General features: G+C 22.0%; 1 protein-coding gene across 3 annotated transcripts; it reads left to right on the forward strand.

Annotated features, from left to right (window-relative positions):
• The first annotated feature begins 237 nt into the window (after positions 1 to 237).
• Positions 238 to 18456, forward strand: LOC117172025 (SET and MYND domain-containing protein 4-like). 3 transcript variants are annotated; one of them, XM_033359747.1, is made up of 6 exons: positions 238 to 539; positions 2585 to 3331; positions 7415 to 7650; positions 14752 to 14907; positions 17882 to 18193; positions 18272 to 18456. In XM_033359747.1, exons 1-6 carry the CDS (start codon positions 344 to 346, stop codon positions 18308 to 18310), a joined length of 1686 nt encoding a protein of 561 aa, XP_033215638.1. In that variant the 5' UTR covers positions 238 to 343; the 3' UTR covers positions 18311 to 18456. The 3 variants fall into 3 exon arrangements, with proteins under 3 accessions (XP_033215638.1, XP_033215639.1, XP_033215640.1); XM_033359748.1 differs by having other exon boundaries at positions 7415 to 7518; XM_033359749.1 differs by lacking the exon at positions 14752 to 14907.
• The last annotated feature ends 615 nt before the right edge of the window (positions 18457 to 19071 follow it).

The raw sequence follows: 19071 nt of genomic DNA on the forward strand, positions 1-19071 counted from the left end.
AAATAAAATAAAATAAAATAAAATAAAATAAAATAAAATAAAATAAAATAAAATAAAATAAAATAAAATAAAATAAAATAAAATAAAATAAAATAAAAAACATAAATAACATAAATAAAATAAATATTATATAGCTTCGAGGTCAGCTAGTTTGTATGTGTGTACATACAAAATACTACGAAATGCAAGTATGAATGACACGTCGATTCTGATTTCAGATACAGCTGCTCTACACTCGACAGTTTAGGTCAGGTTAGTGCACAAAACGAAGGAAGAAGTTACCAAGGTCCTTTGGCAAATCCTCAAAAATTATTGTAAAGTCGCAGTAAAAAATTTATTTAACATGGAAGATAACGAGCCATTGGCTCAGCAGGTTGAGATCAACTTCCTCAGTTTTTCGGTCCCAATTCCTGATGATTATCTGCTAGAAACAACTCTTAGAGAAAGAATGGTTGATGTACCACTTCCGAAACTGCCATTTATAGACAAACCACTTGTTAGAAAATCGGAAAAAGATTCTATTGAATTTTACAAGAAAGGTAAGCAAATTTTTAATTTATATATTATTTCTAAAAAAACTTCTTTTTTTAATGATTTTCATCCAATCAAAAAATTATATTTTTTCGTATTTCAAATTTTAATTCTGAAAATAACACGTGCTCGTGATCCGTTATTTACTGGTTCACATTTTATCTTCCTTTGTTATCGATCGCTTAGCTATAAAGTGTGAGAAAAATGAATGCTTCGTTGTTGATCAATTAGGATTTTTTTATGACTTTTTGCTATTTTTCTTTTTAAATTGACATCGATTTATTTTTATCTAAATAATATAAATAAATAAAATTCAAATTTTGGCTATTTTGAACAAATAGCTGCTTTTCTATTTTTAAATTAAGAATGTCTCCGACGATTTATAGTTATGATAGTTTTCAAAGTTAAAAAAATTAATAATTTAAACAACATTCATAAACAAATCCTGAATTGGACTAATTTACAACGAAAGGACTGTATTTTTGTTTGAGAAATAAATTAGAATATCTTTTTTATTTCTTTTTGTTATGATGCTTCTTAAATTGACAAGTAATTATTATTTAAATAATATTCATGAACAAATTCCAAATTTGACTATTTTGCAACAAATAGTCTATTTTTGATTATGAAATAAGTTAGGAATATTTTTCCTACGACTTTTAGCTTAGATACTTTTAAAGTTTTTTTAAATCATTAATTATTTAAACAATATCAAAAACAAATTTCAATCTTGATTATTTTGCAATGAAAAGAGTATATTTTTGTTTATGAAATCAAGGAGGATTATCTTTTTGATGACTTTTTGCTATATGCCACTTTTCAAATTGACAACAATTATTGTTTAAACAATATTTATAAACAAATACCAAATTTGACTATTTTTCAATTAAAAGTATTTTTGTTTAAGAAATCAACGAGAAATCCCTTATGGATTACTTTTTTCTATGGCATTTTTTAAGTTTACAATAATTATTATTTAAACAATATTCATTAATAAATTTCCAAATTGACTGTTTTTCCACGAATTGAGTCTATTTTTGTTTACGAAATCAATTATGAATGTCTTTAAATGACTTTATACCATAATGCTTTTCAAATTAGCAACAATTCATTATTATTTAAACAATATTCGTGACCAAAATTCAAATTTTGTATATTTAAAAAAATAGACTCTTTTTATGAAAAAAGTTAAGAATTATTTAAATAATATTCGTATCAAAATTTCAATTTTTGATTATTTTTAACAAATAAGCTCTTTTTCACGGAATCAAATAAGAATTATTTAAACAATATTCGTAAACAAATTCCAAATTTGACTACTTTGCAATAAATTGAGTCTATTTTACTTCATGAAATAAATCAGCATATCTTTTATATGACTTTTTGCTATTATGCTTTTTAAATTGGCTATAATTAATTATTGTATAAACAATAGATTCTTCGCCAAAATTCAAATTTAGGCTATTTTTAACAAATAGGCTTTTTTGTACGGATTAAATTAAAATCATTTTTCCGACGACTGTTATTTATCATACTTCTTAAGATTGCACAAATCATTCATTATTTAAACAATATTTATAAACAAATGTTAAATTTGACTATTTCGTAACAAAAAGAGTCTATTGTTGTTTACGAAGTCACTGAGGAATGTCTTTTTATTGACTTTTTGCTATATGACACTTCTTAGATTGACAATTAATTATTATCTAAATAATATTCATAAACAAAATTCAAAATTTGGCTAGATTGAAAAAGAATAAGAATTATTTAAACAAAATAAAAAGTTTTTTTATTTAAAAAAAACTAAACTATGTTAAAAAAATGCTAACTTTCTTTTTAAATAGAAAATAGTTTGTTTTTTTTAAATCCAAAGAGACATTTCTTTCCGAAACGTAAAAATCTTTTATTAAAATCTTCGATATTAAATTAAAAGTTTATTCTAAGTCATGATTTGTCCACAGAAACTTTTTTGCCCTACTCCATAGTTTCAAATAAAAATACACAAATTTAAAAAATCCAGAATAAAATAAGTTTAAAATTTTACATTCGACAGGAGAGAAGATGTTAGGATTGGGTAAAAAAAACGAAGCCTTAAAAAATTATAGCGAAGCCTTAAGGATGGTCCCGCGTACTTCAAAAAGAGTTTCAGATTATTACGCGGCACGATCAATGGCTTTTCAAAAATTAAAAATGTACCATGAATCATTGAATGACATTCAGAGAGCTCTCAAACTACCAATCACCGAGGAAAAGAAGACAATACTTTTAAAACGATTATCCATAATAGAATTTTTACTTTCGAGTGGTACTTTAGAAAATCAAAAAATCAAGAAAACACCGCATGAGGAAGTAAATCTCTCTTATGGTGAAAACAAAGAAGTAATAGGAGTTAGTAATGCGATTTCTTTAGAATACAACAATTTTTATGGTCGGCATTTTATTGCGACACGTGATATAAAAATTGGGGATGTTTTGATGGTTCAAAGCCCATATATGTATATATCCAATCGCGAGCATGGTAAGGATATAGATGGCAAAACCTGGTTTTGTGATAACTGCCTTAATTCTACTATGGCACCGGTGCCTTGTGATAATTGTACGTATTATTTGTATTGTTCCTTTGAATGCCGATCAGAGGCTTTTGAAAAATACCATAAAACTGAGTGTAAAGTATTGAATGAAGAAGTTCTTTTTGGACCGCAATCTTCAATGTTTTTGCGATTATTAATAGTTGCGACAAATCACGGTGAAAATTTTCAGGAAGTTTATAATCTCATGAAGAAAATACAAACTAGTAAAGGTAAGTTTTTTTGAAAAATCTGATGAAAATATTTTTGAAAATAGTTGGAGATGTCTATTTATTTACATTAAGGCGCTTCAAATGAGTGGGTTTCGCTTGATCCACTATGCGTCCAAAAGGATGAATTGCTGAGCGGAATATTTTTACCATCTAATCAAAAGGCAATTACAACGTTTTTAACAGAGAGATTTTTCGGGAATTTTTTTTTTTTGTAATTAAATTTTTTTTTGTTACGCCCGCGACCGGCAACAGTCTCACTATTGTGTGCACTGGGCTACTGGTTTCAGGTGAATGAGGCGCTGTGAATTTCTTCGAATTTTTTGGGTTTCTTGAATTATATATTGCTTGAATTCTTCTACATTTCTTGCATTCATCTGAATTCTCTTAATTTCCTGTATCAATTTGACGTCCTTGAAATTTCCTAAATTCTTGGAATTCCATTAATCATCTCAAAACTTTTGAGGAGTAAGTAGTAAACCAGAAAATAAAAATAAACTAAAAAGTAACTATACTTAACATAACTTTTGAAAATATTTAAATTATATATTTAAATTTGCCTAGAATTCAAGGAATATAGAGAATTTGGGGACTTTGGAAACTTCAAAGAATTAAAGGAATTTAGCAATTTACCATGCATAGAATTAATAGAATTCTTACAAATCATATAATTTGTAAAATACATACGTGAAATTCATTCAAAAATTCAAATGTATACGTGAAATTCATAAAATTCTTAAGATCCATAGAATTAACAGAATTTGCAAAATTTATGGAATTCAAAAAGGTATTGAATTTGCAAAATTGGTAAATTTCGACAAATTTTTAGAATTTGTCAAATTAAAGTATTAGTAAAATTCATAGAATTTTTTAAGTTTATTTATAGTTTTTTTAAATTTATAGAATTTGCAACCTTCATAGATTTCGTGAAATTTATAAAATTTGTCAAATTAAAGTATTAGTAAAATTCATACAATTTTAAAAATTATTTATAGTTTTTTACAATTGATAGAATTTGCAAAGTGCATAGATTTCGTCAGATTTGTAGAATTCGTCCAAAAGATACTATTTTAAAAATATATAGAATTTGTAAAATGTATAAAATTTGCAAAGTTTATAGACTTTGTAAAATTGATAGAATTTGCAAAATTTATAGTATTTGTAATATTTATAGAATTTGCAACAATCATAAATTTCGTGAAATTTATAAAAATTTGCATATTAAAGTATTATTAAAATTCATAGAATTTAAAAAAATTATTTATAGTTTTTTACAATTGATAGAATTTGCAAAGTTCATAGATTTCGTCAAATTTGTAGAATTCGGCAAATAGATAGAATTTGTAAAATATATAGAATTTGCAAAATTAAAGTATTAGTAAAATTCATAGAATTTTTAAAATTTATTTATAGTTTTTTACAATTGATAGAATTTGCAAAATTCATAGATTTCGTCAAATTTGTAGAATTCGTCAAATGAATATAATTTGTAAAATATATAGAATTTGCAAAATTGATATAATTTGTAAAATGTATAGAATTTGCAAAATTTATAGAATTTGAAAATTTCATAGTATTTGTTATATTTATAGAATTTGTAAAATTTATATAATTTGAAAATTTAATAGAATTTGTCAAATTTATAGAATTTTTAAAATTTATAGAATTTGAAAATTTAATACAATTTGTCAAATTTATAGAATTTTTAAAATGTATAGAAATTTTAAAATGTATGGGATTTGCCAAACTAATAGAATTTGTCAAAGTAAAGATTAGTAAAATTCATGGAATTCGTGAAATTCATAGAATTCATAGAATCCGCAAGATTCATAGAATTCGTTCAATTCATAGAATTTTAAAAATTTATTTATAGTTTTTTAAAATTTATAGAATTTGCAAAATTCATAGATTTCGTCAAATTTGTAAAATTCGTCCAATTTATAGAATTTTAAAAATTGGTAGAATTTTGTACAATTTATACAATTTATCAAATTTATAGTGTTTGAAAAATTCATAGAATTTTTAAATTTTATAGAATTTTTAAAATTGATAGAATTTGAAAAATTCATAGTTTTGGTAAAATTGATAGAATTCGAAAAATTTATAGAATTTATAGAATTCATATCATTCGTACGATTCCTCGAGTATGTACAATTCATAGAGTTTATAAAATTTCTACAATTTTTCAAAATAAGGAATTAGCAAAATTCATAGAATTCGTACAATTTATAAAATTTGTAAAATTCATATAATTTGTAAAATATATAGAATTTTTAAAATTCATAGAATTCGTAAAGTTCATAGAATTCATAGAATTAATAGAATTTCAAAAATGCATAGGATTTGTAAAATTCATAGATTTCGACAAATTTGTAGAATTCGTCCAATTTATAGAATTTTAAAAATTGGTAGAATTTGTAAAATCTATAACATTTATCAAATTTATGGAGTTTGAAAAATTCATAGAATTTTTAAATTTTATAGAATTTATCAAATTTATAGTGTTTGCAAAATTCATAGGATTTTTAAAATTGATAGAATTTGAAAAATTCATAGTTTTGGTAAAATTGATAGAATTTGAAAAAGTCATAGAATTTATAGAATTCATATCATCCGTACAATTCCTCGACTTTGTACAATTCATAGAGTTTATAAAATTTCTACAATTTTTAAAATAAAGATAAGCAAAATTCATAGAATTCGTACAATTTATAAAATTTGTAAAATTCATATAATTTGTAAAATATATAGAATTTTTTAAATTCATAGAATTCGTAAAGTTGATAGAATTCATAGAATTCATAGAATTGGTAAAATGTATAGGATTTGTAAAATTTGTAAAATTGATAGAATTTATTAAATTTAACAAAAATTCATAATATTTATGGAATTCGTACGATTCATCGAATTTGTACAATTCATAGAATTTATAAAATTGATAGAATTTGCCAAATTTATATCATTTGTAACATTTATAGAGTTTTTTTTTAATTATAGGATTTATTAAATTTGTAGAGTTTGTAAAATCTATAGAATTTGAATAATTTATAGTTTTCGTCAAATTTATAGAATTCGAAAAATTGATAGAATTTATATAATTCATATCATCTGTACGATTCCTTGAAGTCGTACAATTAATAGAATTTATAAAATTTCTACAATTATTCAAATGAAAGAATTATCAAAATTCATAGAATTCTTCAAATTTATAGAATTCATAAAATTCACAGAATTTGTACAATTGATAGAATTTGTAAAATTCATAGAATTCGTTAAATTGATAGAATGCGTAAAATTCACAGAATTCATTAAATTAATAGAATCCGTGAGATTCATAGAATTAGTAAAATGTATAGAATCAGTAAAATTGATAAATTTAAAGAATTTATTTAATTCATAGAATTTATCAAATTTATAGAATTTATTAAATTAAAGAATTAGTAAAATTTATGTAATTCGTCAAATTTATATAATTCATGAGATTCAAAGAATTCATGGAATTGATATAATACATGAGATTCATAGAATTCGTACAATTTATACAATTCGTCAAATTGGCAGAATTCATAGAATTAACAGAATCGGTGAGATTCATAGAATTCGTAGAATTTATAGAATTTATCAAATTCTTAAAATTTATATAATTCTTGCAATTCATAGAATTGATAAAATGTATAGAATTTGTCAAATTGAATAATTGTAAAATTTATATAATTCGCGAAATTGATAGAATTCGAGAAATTGATAAAATTAACAGAATCCGCGAGATTCATAGAATTCGTGCAATTTATAGAATTTGTAAAATTTAAAGCATTTGTAAAATTTAAAGAATTTGTAAAGCTTATAGAACTTTTTAAATTTATAGAATAAATAAAATGTATAGAATTTTATAACATTTAAAGAATTTGTAAAATTGATAGAATTTGTCAAATTTATAGTATTCATAGAATTCGTAAAATTTATAGAATTCATCAAATTTGTAAGATTCATCAAATTTTTCAAATTTATAGAATTTGCAAAATTCGTTAATTTCGTCAAATTAATGGAATTTACCAAATTTATAGAATTTTCAAAATATGTTTACAGATAGAAGAACAGCTGGTTTCAAGGATGGAAAATTGGATGGTGGAAATGTTAATGCTATTTTGAATTTGTTATCCCACAATGATAAGATTCCTCGTTCAGGTTTGGTAATGAATGCAGCAAAAATGACTGCTGCATTAAAAAAACACACTGATTTCATAAAAGGAAACCATAATATTAACGACGTGGGGAGACTTCTTATGTTTTTTAGTTACACTTGCTTTATGAACTTGTACTCCGTGAGTGCCTTGAACTAATTCGAATTTTTTTATAGACCTAACCACCTGGAAAACCTGAAAAATAGCTTCCTATTACTGTTTTTAACTATTTTGTTTAATTTTTTTTTTAATTTGAACTTTTTAACCTGAAAATTGAACTATTCTCTTTTTTGTTAAAAATTGATAATTTTTAGTTGAAAAATTCAAGTATCTCGTTGAAACTGCTGAAAATGAATTTTTTTACTTGAACTTTTTTATTGAAAATCAGTTGTTTTTTCAAATGAAATTTTATTAATTCAAAAATTAATTATTCCAGTTGAGTACTGCATCACTTTACTTAAAACTTATCTCTTTGGTTGTATATTAATTTTTCTAACTTAAATCTAGCTATATAATTTTTGGTGGACAATTTATGTTTTATGGTTGAAAATTGATGTATTTTGCTGGCAATGGCAATGCTGGTAAGCGAACAGGTTTTTACCAATTTTTACAATTATTTACAATATATTTTATACTTTTTTGCAAATTTTAGTAAGGCAATGTACCAAATGTACATAAAATAGAATTAAGTCAAAATCTGTAATTATATATTATATACCTTAAAAAATAATTTCCACAATCGTTTCTTATTATATATGTTTTCCGCACTTATTTTCAAATAATTTCTGAGCCCGATAGTTTAGTAAACAATTTTAGTTTTTTTTTTCGTTTTACCGGAAATCTGTATTTTTTGTAGAAAATTGTTAATTTTTAAAGAAAATAATTTTTTATATAATTGTAGGTTAATCTAGCGTTTTTTCCTGGTAATAACGTTGGGACGACTGAAAAATCCCGAAAAATATAATTCCCGAATTAGAAAATTCTCGATTAATCAAATTCGCGAATAATAAAATTGCTGAAAAATTAAAATACCGAATTGGAAAATTCCCGAATAATAAAATTTTCGAATAGTAAAATTTCAGAATTATAAAATTCTCGACAGTTTATAATATTACCGAATTGGAAAATTGCCGAATATTAAAATTCCCGACAGTTTATAATTTTACCGAATTGGAAAATTCCCGAATATTAAAATTCGCGTCAGAAAATTGGCGATTTATAAAATATCCGAATTGGAAAATTCCCGAATTTTATGAATTAGAATTTTTTTTAAATATATTTTATTGATTAAAAATACAACAATAGGACATTAGTTTCGAAAATTATCTTTAACATTTAAAATTTCGAAGCTTATTTTTTGAATTAAAAATAGCAATAATTTTAAATAAAATATTTCTAGGTAACGCATATTTTTTTAATGTTCATGTTTTTAAATTTTTTGCAAACGCTTTTTGTATTTTTTCAAGTACTGTGAACATTAAAAAAACATGCGTTACCTAGAAATATTCTATTTAAAATTATTGCTATTTTTAATTCAAAAAATAAGCTTCGAAATTTTAAATGTTAAGAATAATTTTTGAAACTAATATTTTATTGTTGTATTTGTAATCAACCAAATATATTTATAAAAAATTCTAATTGTTAAAATTCGGGAATTTTCCAATTCGGATATTTTATAAATCGGCAATTTTCTGTCGGGAATTTTATTATTCGGGAATTTCCCAATTCGGTAATATTATAAACTGTCGTAAATTTTATTGTTCGGGAATATTGCAATTTGGGAATTTTATAATTCTAAAATTTTCTTATTCGGGAATTTTCCAATTCGGTATTTTTATTTTTCGGCAATTTTATTATTGGAGAATTTTATTTTTCGGCAATTTTCCAATTCGATATTTTTATTTTTTGGTAATTTTATTATTTGAGAATTTTCCAAATCGGTATTTTTATTTTTCGGCAATTTTATTATTCGCGAATTTGATTATTCGGGAATTTTCTAATTCGGGAATTTTACTGTGTCGGGAATTTTATTTTTCGGGATTTTTCAGTCGTCCCATAGATTTCAAAGAAGATTTATAATTTTGGAAAAAATTAAATTCTAGAATTGATATGTTTAATTTAAAAAGTTGTAATATTTTAAAAAATATTATTCAGAATCAATAAATTAACAATTTTTTGTAGAACTTTCAACTTAGATTTCAAAGAAGATTAGAAATTTTTTAACAAATGTAGGTTATGTTCCCATTTTTCATCGGAATTTGGAATATAATAACTTTAAAATAATATATTCAAAATTAAAGGCTTTTATTAAATTTCAAATATTATTTTATTCTACAATTTTCAATTTTTAAAACACTCAATTTGGTACTTTTTAATTAAGAATAAAAACAATTTTTTGATATTTAGACATATCTGACTGTTCATTTAAAATCCGTAATTATAAATTAAATATTCTAAACTAAACAAAAAAACTAAACTTTGAACATTACAATTTTAATTATTGAATTAAAGAATTCCAATAATTTTATTTTTGAATAATAAATTTCATGATTGATCAATAACATATTTTTAGTTCGATGTTTTAAGTCTTTCTTTATATTATTTTTTATATCAAATAATAAATAAATTTATTAATATATTATTTATATTAATTTTGTGTAGCCATTAAAAAATGGAAACATTCGTTTGAAACCTTATAAACTATTTTTAACTTTTAAAAACTCCATAATAATATAGCCTTAATTAAAGGTTTTTATAAAATTAAAAATATTGTTCAAGTATAAATAATTCAATTTTTAATCCATTTAATTTGAGATTTTTTAATTCTTAAAAATTTAATTCTTTAAAAAATGTTTAATTTGTGAGGGAAATTGTTAAACTTTTACGTATAAATAATAATTGAACATTTATTATTTTTAGAAAAAATGTTGAGTACTTTTAAAATACATAAAGATGTTTTCAAAAGATTCAAAATTGATCGAAAACTTGAAATGATTTCAAGTAATTTGAACGAACTATGTTAATTTTTTTTTAGAACTGCTAAATATATTTTAAAATTATTCGAACTTTTCCTACAATTTTTGCAAAATCCTGGAAATTAAATAAAAAATCCTTAAAATCTTCCAGGTTCTTTTTTGATAATTTTTTAAACCTCTTAAAATCTTCTTAAACTTTCTGTTATAATTTTTCAGGATGGAAAATCATGTTCAATTTTCTTAAGAATCTTAGGACTTTTTTTATGCTTTTTAAGTATTTTTTTAACCTGAAAATTGAACTATTTTCTTTTTTGTTAAAAATTGATAATTTTTAGTTGAAAAATTCAAGTATCTCGCTGAAGCTGCATGTATTTTGTTGAAAATTTACCAGTTTCTTTGCAATATTTTTTCTCTCTTATTGACAGAAAAATCTTTTTTAGTTAAAAAGGCCAATTATGTTAAAAATAGCTATTTTTTAGTTGAATTAAAATGTTTTTTATTAAAAATTAAAATCTTTTTTATTGAAATATCAACTAGTGCATTTTTTAGTCCAGAATCCTTTTTTTAATGAACATTTAATTAATAGGTTAAATGTCAAACTCTTTTAATAACAATTATTTTTATTTAAAGTTCATCATCTTGAATAAAAATTTATCCGTTTGGTTGAAAACTGAGATATTTGGTTGAAAATTAGTTTTTTCCAAAGATGAAAATTAATTTTTTTACTTGAACTATTTTATTGAAAATCGGTTTTTTCCCAAATTAAATTTTATTAATTCAAAATTTAATTATTCCAATTGAGTGCAGCATCACTTTACTTAAAATTGATCTCATTGGTTGTATATTAATTTTTCTACCTTAAATCTAGCTATTAAGCTTAAATGTTTTTTTAATAAAAAATTCCATTATTCTAGTTGAAGACATCATTTTAGTTAAAAATTTGTCTTTTTGGTAGATTTAATTTATAAGTTAAAGATTTCTAATTTTAGATAAAAATTCCTCATTTTGATTAAAAATTAAACTGTTTTCTTAAAAACTCATTTTTTGTTGTTGAAAATTAATTTTTTCTTATCTGAAAATGTAAGTATTCCACTGTTGATCGAAAATTCATGTTTTATTCAAAATTCGTCATTTTAATTAAAAATTAAATTATTTTGTTAAAAATTTGTTTTTCGTTGTTGTTGAAAATTAATTGTTTCTTATCTGAAAATTTATCTTTTCCATTGTAATGTTTTAGTTCAAAATTCATCGTTTTGATTGAAAATTAAATCATTTTGTTAAAAATTAGTTGTTTTTTTATGAAAATTAATTTTTTCTTATCTGAAAATTGAACTATTCCATTGTAGTTCGAAAATTGATGTTTTAGTTATAAATTCCTCATTTTTATGGAAAAATACACTATTTTGTTAAAAATTATTTTTTTACATTAATTTTTTCTTAACTGAAAATGTATTTATTCCATTATTGATCAAAAATTGATGTTTTAGTTCAAAATTCATTATTTTGATTGAAAATTAAACTATTTCGTTAAAAATTAGGTTTTTTTTTTAATTAATTTTTTTTATCTGAAAATTTAGCTATTCCATTGTTAATCAAAAATTGATGTTTTAATTCAAAACTCGTCATTTTGATTAAAAATTGAATTATTTTGTTAAAAATCGCCTTTATTTTGTTGTTGAAAATTAATTTGTTCTTATCTGAAAATTTATCTATTCCATTGTTGATCGAAAATGGATGTTTTAGTTCAAAATTTATTATTTTGATTGACAATTAAACTATTTTGTTAAAAATTATTCTTTTTTTTTACATTAATTATTTCTTATCTGAAAATTTATTTATCCCATTATTGATCAAAAATTGATGTTTTTTTTTATATCTGAAAATTTAGCTATTCCATTGTTCATCGAAAATTGATGTTTTAGTTCAAAATTCATTATTTTGATTGAAAATTAAACTAATTTGTTAAAAATGATTCTTTTTTTTACATTAATTTTTTCTTATCTGAAAATTTATTCATCCCATTATCGATCAGAAATTGATGCTTTACTTCAAAATTCTTTATTTTGATTGAAAATTAAACTATTTTGTTGAAAATTGTTTTTTTTTTCAAATTAATTTTTTCTTATCTGAAAATCTAACTATTCCATTGTTGATCGAAAATTGTTTTTTTACTTCAAAATTCGTCATTTTGATAGAAAATTAAAGTATTTTGTTAAAAATTCGTTTTTTGTTGTTGAAAATTAGTTTTTTATTATCTGAAAATTTATTTATTCTATTGTGGATCGAAAATTGATGTTTTAGTTCAAAATTCCTCATTTTGAGTGAAACTTAAATTATTTTGTTAAAAATTCGTTTTTTGGTTGTTGTGAAAATTAACTTTTTTTAATCTGAAAATTTAACTATTCCATTTTTGATCAGAACATGATGTTTAAGTTCAAAATTCATCATTTTGATTGAAAATTAAATTATTTTAGTAAAAATTTTTTTGTTTTTGAAAATTAACTTTTTCTTATCTGAAAATTGAACTATTTTGTTGAAAATTTTTTTTTGTTTTGTTGAAATTAAATTTTGTTATTGTAAATTTTATTATTTTTATTGCTAAATTGAACTATTTCGTTAAAAATTCATGTATTTTGTTTAAAAAATCATACTTTTGGCAGAACATTTATCTTCTGGCGTGAAACTTTATCTTTTTTATTTAAAATTTAACTATTGTAATTGAGAATTTAAATATTTCATTTTAGTTTGAAAACTGATCTTTTTTTAGTAAAAGGATTAAAAGAATAAAAATATTTTGTTAAGATTCATAGATAAATTAAAAATAATTTTTCATTTTGGAATATTATTTTAAAAGAATATTAACAAAGATTTATGAAAGTGTTAAAAAAGAATTTGGAAGATTTTCAGAGAATTTTTAAAAACTAAGGATTTTCTAAAAATCGTCGTAAAAACTATATTCATTACAAAAGAGTTCTAAACAAATTTATAAAAAATTTAATAAAATTAATTTCTAGTTTAAGAAGTATTCAGTTTAAAAAATTTAATTTTTCAATTTTTAACGTTTCTAGCTTAAACTTGAATAACATAATTTAAAAAAATTGTAAGTTCATGGATTCCTTAATGAGAACATTAAAAATGATAAATGAGATTTATATTTTTAGAATTTAATCTAAATCTCTGATCTTATTAATTTTTAAAAGTTAAAAATTCCAAATTTTGCAGTTTTTCGAATTTCATTAAAAATTGTTGGATTGAAAAGTGCTAGTACTTTCCATTTTTACGTAAAAATTATTGAGCGATTGAGTAAGAAATTTTTTAATTAATAATATACTATTTTTTCTGTTGAAAATTAATTAATTTAATTAAAAATTCAACTGCTCCATATTTTATTGTAAACTTATCTTTTTCATTCAATAATTCAACTACATATTTATTTAAAAAGTCCTTTTTTCGAAAAGAATTAATCTTTTCACGAAAGTTCCACTATTTAATCAAAAATTTTTGTTTGTGTAAAATTTGTTGTTTCTTTGTTAAAGATACAACTATTTTATAGACAATTCCTTTTTTTCTCTTAAATTTTATTTTTGAACTGAAACTTTAAGTATTGCATTGATGGTAGAAAATTCATATTTTTAAGTTTAAAATTGAAGTGTGAATTGTTGATAATTGTTTTTTTTTTTTTAATTTAAAATTCAACTTTTTTGTTGAAAATTCTTCTTTTTCTGTATAAAATTATCTTTTTAATTTAGAATTTTTCAAATTTAAATTTGTTTTCTGCTACAATAAAATAAATTCCCTTTTCGAAAAGTATCCAAATTCTTTTAAAAAATGGACATTTCTCTTTTTTTAAACTATAAATAATTTGTTTCTAATTTCATTCTGACAAAATTGAATCAGAAGAAACCCTGGAAATATAGATTTAATTGAATTTACCTGTAAAAAAAATTTCCTCTTCGCTTCACCGGGAATCGAACCCAGACATTCCTATTGTCGGTCGGCTAGGTTTTCTCTAAAAAGTAATAGATATAAGATAAAGGAAATCTGTATTATCTTTTTTTTACAGATAAATCCACTTAAAAATTTAGAAAACCAAATCCTGAAATTAAATTCTTCTTTCGATCTTTCTAGTTGTTTAGTGGATAGAGATCTCGGCCGACAATCAGAAAGACCTGGGTTCGATTCCCAGCGGAGCGAAGGAGGCGGATTTTTTTTCACAGATAAAATTTAATTTAGATTTAATTTGTGCAGCTAATTTAATAATTTTCAGATTAGAAGAAATAATTTTATGGACGCAATTGCTTTAGGAATGTACCCTGTTTTCAACCTGCTCAACCACTCATGTCAGTCCAATGTAATATCATATGATAACAAGAAGAGACAAAAAATTTTGAGGGCATGTAGAGAAATTAAGAAAGGCGAACAGGTTTTTACCAATTTTTACAATTATTGACAATTTATTTTATACTTTTTTGCAAATTTTAATAAGGCACCGCACCAAATGTACATAAAATAGAATTAAGTCGAAATCTATATTTATAAATTTATTAAATTATATATTATATCCCAGTGGGCACAAAGTTTGGCGACATCGTTACGACATCTTTACGACAACTTTACGACATCCTATGTCCATGTCGTTAAGATGTCTTTACGATATCGTAAATAAGTCGTATGATCTGACGATGTCCTTACGATATCGCAAAGACAACAAAACGACATGGACATAGGATGTCGTAAAGATGTCGGAACGATGTCGTAAATACGTCGCCAAAATTTGTGCCCACTGGGATACCTTTAAAAATAATTTCCACAATCGTTTCTTATTATATTATGTTTTCCGCACTTATTTTCAAATAATTTCTGAGCCCGATAGTTTAATAAACAATTTTAGTTTTTTTTCGTTTTACCGGAAATCTGTATTTTTTGTAGAAAATTGTTAATTTTTAAAGCAAATAATTTTTTACATAATTGTAGGTTAAGCTAGCGTTTTTTCCTGGAAATAATGTTATAGATTTCAAAAAAGATTTATAATTTTGGAACAAATTAAATTCTAGAATTGATATGTTTAATTTAAAAAGTTGTAATATTTTTAAAAATATTATTCAGAATCAATAAATTAACATTTTTTTGTAGAACTTTCAACTTAGATTTCAAAGAAGATTAGAAATTTTTTAACAAATATAGGTTATGTTCCCATTTTTCATCGGAATTCGGAATATAATAACTTTAAAATAATATATTCAAAATTAAAGGCTTTTATTAAATTTCAAATATTATTTTATTCTAAAATTTTCAATTTTTAAAACACTCAATTTGGTATTTTCCAATTAAGAATAAAAACAATTTTTTCATATTTAGACAAAAAAAACTAAACTTTGAACGTTACAATTTTAGTTGTTAAATTAAAAAATTCCGATAATTTTATTTTTAAATAAAAAATTTCATGATTGATCAATAACATATTTTTATATCGATGTTTTAAGTCTTTCTTTATATTATTTTTTATGTCAAATAATAAATAAATTTAGTAATATATTATTTCTATTAATTTTGTTAAGCCATTAAAAAATGGAAACATTCGTTTGAAACTTTATAAACTATTTTTAACTTTAAAAAAATTCCATAATAATATAGTCGTAATTAAAAGTTTTTATAAAATGTAAAATATTGTTAAAGTATAAATAATTCCATTTTTAATCAATTTAATTTAAGATTTTTTAATTCTTAAAAATTTAATTCTTTAAAAAATGTTTTAATTGTGAGGAAAATTTTTTAATTTTTACGTATAAATAATAGTTGAACATTTATTATTTTTAGAAAAAATTTTGAGTACTTTTAAAATAGATAAAGATGTTTTCAAAAGATTCAAAATTGATTGAAAACTTTAAATGATTTCAAGTAATTTGAACAAACTATGTTAACATTTTTTTAGAACTTCTAAATATATTTTTAAATTATTCGAATTTTTCCTACAACTTTTGCAAAATCCTGGAAATTAAATAAAAAATCCTTAAAATCTTCTTTAAAAAAATTAATTTATTTTAAAATATGTTTAAAAGTTCCGAAAAAAATTTCCAAAAAATTATTTAGTTTTGAAAATTGTTAAGTTCATTGGAATTGGAAAATTTTCTAATAATAATAAAAATAACATTATTTTTACAAAAATATTCTTAATGTTCAATTTCGGGACTTTTCCAATTCGGATATTTTAAAAGTCGGCAATTTTCTGTCGGCAATTTTATAATTCGTGAATTTTCTAATACGGTGTTTTTATTTTTCGGCAATTTTATTTACCAATTCGGTATTTTTATTTTTCGGCAATTTTATTATTATAAGTTATATTGCAAGAAATTTAAATAGGAATAATATTATATTAAAAAAATTCCCGCGTAAGATTATAATTGTTTATATTATACAACAAATTTAACAAACAATTACATTATTTGGGCATTTGTCGGCAGAAAAATTAATTTTTTTTTTTTTATTTCAGCTTTTTAAATTAGGAACGTCATGGCAATTTCCGCAAAATTCACAAAAAGTTGATCGATTTTATGATTTCTTTAAACAAATTTAATAAACAAATCCATTATTCGGGCATTTTTCTAGAGAAAAATTTTGTTTGTTCGATGTCAATTTTTTTTAAATTAAGAACTTTATATTAATTTTAGCAAAATTCCTAATTTTTTTATTAATCTTAGGATTTTTTTAAACAAATTTAGTTTAAAAATCCATTATTCGGGCATTTTTCTAGAGAATAATTTTGTTTTTTCGATGTCAATTTTTTTTAAATTAGGAACTTTATATTAATTTTAGCAAAATTCCTAATTTTTTTTATTAATCTTAAGATTTTTTTAAACAAATTTAATAAACAAATCCATTATTCGGCCATTTTTCTAGATAAAAATTTTGTTTTTTACGATGTCAAATTTTTAAAATGAGGAACTTTATGTTAATTTTAACAAAATTTATGATTTTTTTATAAATCTTATGATTTTTTACAACAAATTTAATAAACAAATACATTATTCGGGCATTTTTCTAGAGAAAAATTTGTTTGTTTTTTTTTCTATGTCAACTTTTGTAATTAGGATGTTCATGATACCTTCAGAAAAATTCTTTTTTTTTCAATTTTATGATATTTAAAACAAATGCATTAATCAGGCTTTTGTCTAGAGAAAAATTCGTTTTTTCCTATTTCAAATTTTTAAATAGATTAATCCAAACATTATTAATTTTGCTCAAATTTTAATAAAGCTCCTAATTTAAAAAAATTTACATCGAAAAAAACGAGTTTTTCTGTGCACTTATTTGTTTATTTATAAAAAAAAAATTTTCATTTTTTCTTTCTTAATTTTTTTTCCTCTGTGAGGCAGTCTTTTTCATAATTTTATTTACAGATTTTCGTGGCTTACTGTGGATTTGCATTAGTTAAAATGACAACTGAAGAGAGAAGAAAATGCTTAATGGAAACAAAGTATTTTAAGTGTCAATGTGAAGCCTGTGAAAAAAATTACACTTACAAACCCGAATTAAAAGGAAAGTTTAAAGTGCCTCTAGATTTAAAGAAAAAATTGCTGAAAAATCCAAACGATGCGGAAAGTTTGTGGGAATTATTGAGGCTGATTTTTAATAAATATAAGGGTCCCAATTTAGAAGCAAAAGCCGTTGAAAATGCACTTGTTAATGCCCTTATGGGTGATTTAAATTATGTAAGTTCAGAATTTTTCAATCTCTTTAAAATTTAAGACATTGATAGTTTTTTTAAAAATTTAAACCAATTTTTACAGGACGTTATTGATACTTTCAAACAGTTGCGACTTCTGTGAAAAAAAGAAGAAGGATACTTATGTAAATATTGCTGTTCCAAAATTTGTTTTTCTTCACAATTCATCAGGAAATATTTTTTTATAACTAAAATTACTTGATGTAATTTATATATTTTTCTACGAATAAAAATAGGATGATATATGACATTTTTCAATTCATTTATTTTCACTTATTAACCCAATTTTCGAATAATTATTTATTTGTTTCCAATTTCTGAAAATTTTAATTTATAATAAACTTTTACACTAATTAAAAAATAAATATATGTACGTATAGTTTTGAAAATTGAATTCTGATATCCATTTTACATCAGAATCGTTTAAAAAATTATGTAATTGAAATAGGGGTGTTTTAATATAAATAAACTTTTATTATGCAAATCATACCCACTATTTAATTATAAAACCTTCGAATAATAATTAATTTATGTTACCTTACTTTAGGAAACAAAATTTTAATCTTTATTTAATTAAAGATTTTGAAAAAATTAATCAAATTTGAAATTTCATTTCTAAAAATTTGATTTATTTATAACTTTTTTAACTAATCACAGAAATCATAAGTTTTTATAGAATCAATAATTCGTTAATCAGTTAACGACATAAAAAGCATTAAACAATCAGTTTCGTTGAATCATTCTAATAATTTTTACATTATATTTTTTTAAAGATGAAAATATATTTAGTTTATGAGTAAACTTTAAAATTAATTTCAAAAAAATTGAAAAAAATTAATTTAATAGTTCAAAACATAACAACCC

Source organism: Belonocnema kinseyi, chromosome 4, assembly GCF_010883055.1.
Source record: "Belonocnema kinseyi isolate 2016_QV_RU_SX_M_011 chromosome 4, B_treatae_v1, whole genome shotgun sequence".
NCBI classification, from domain to species: Eukaryota; Metazoa; Arthropoda; class Insecta; order Hymenoptera; family Cynipidae; genus Belonocnema; species Belonocnema kinseyi.

What these genes read in the sequence shown, in the direction of transcription:
- LOC117172025 (XM_033359747.1), top strand. Translation starts at nt 344, where the DNA reads ATGGAAGATAACGAGCCATTGGCTCAGCAGGTTGAGATCAACTTCCTC. An exon ending in GCTTTATGAACTTGTACTCC is followed by an intron (nt 7,651 to 14,751) that starts GTGAGTGCCTTG and finishes AATAATTTTCAG; the next exon opens with ATTAGAAGAAATAATTTTAT. An exon ending in AAATTAAGAAAGGCGAACAG is followed by an intron (nt 14,908 to 17,881) that starts GTTTTTACCAAT and finishes TTTTATTTACAG; the next exon opens with ATTTTCGTGGCTTACTGTGG.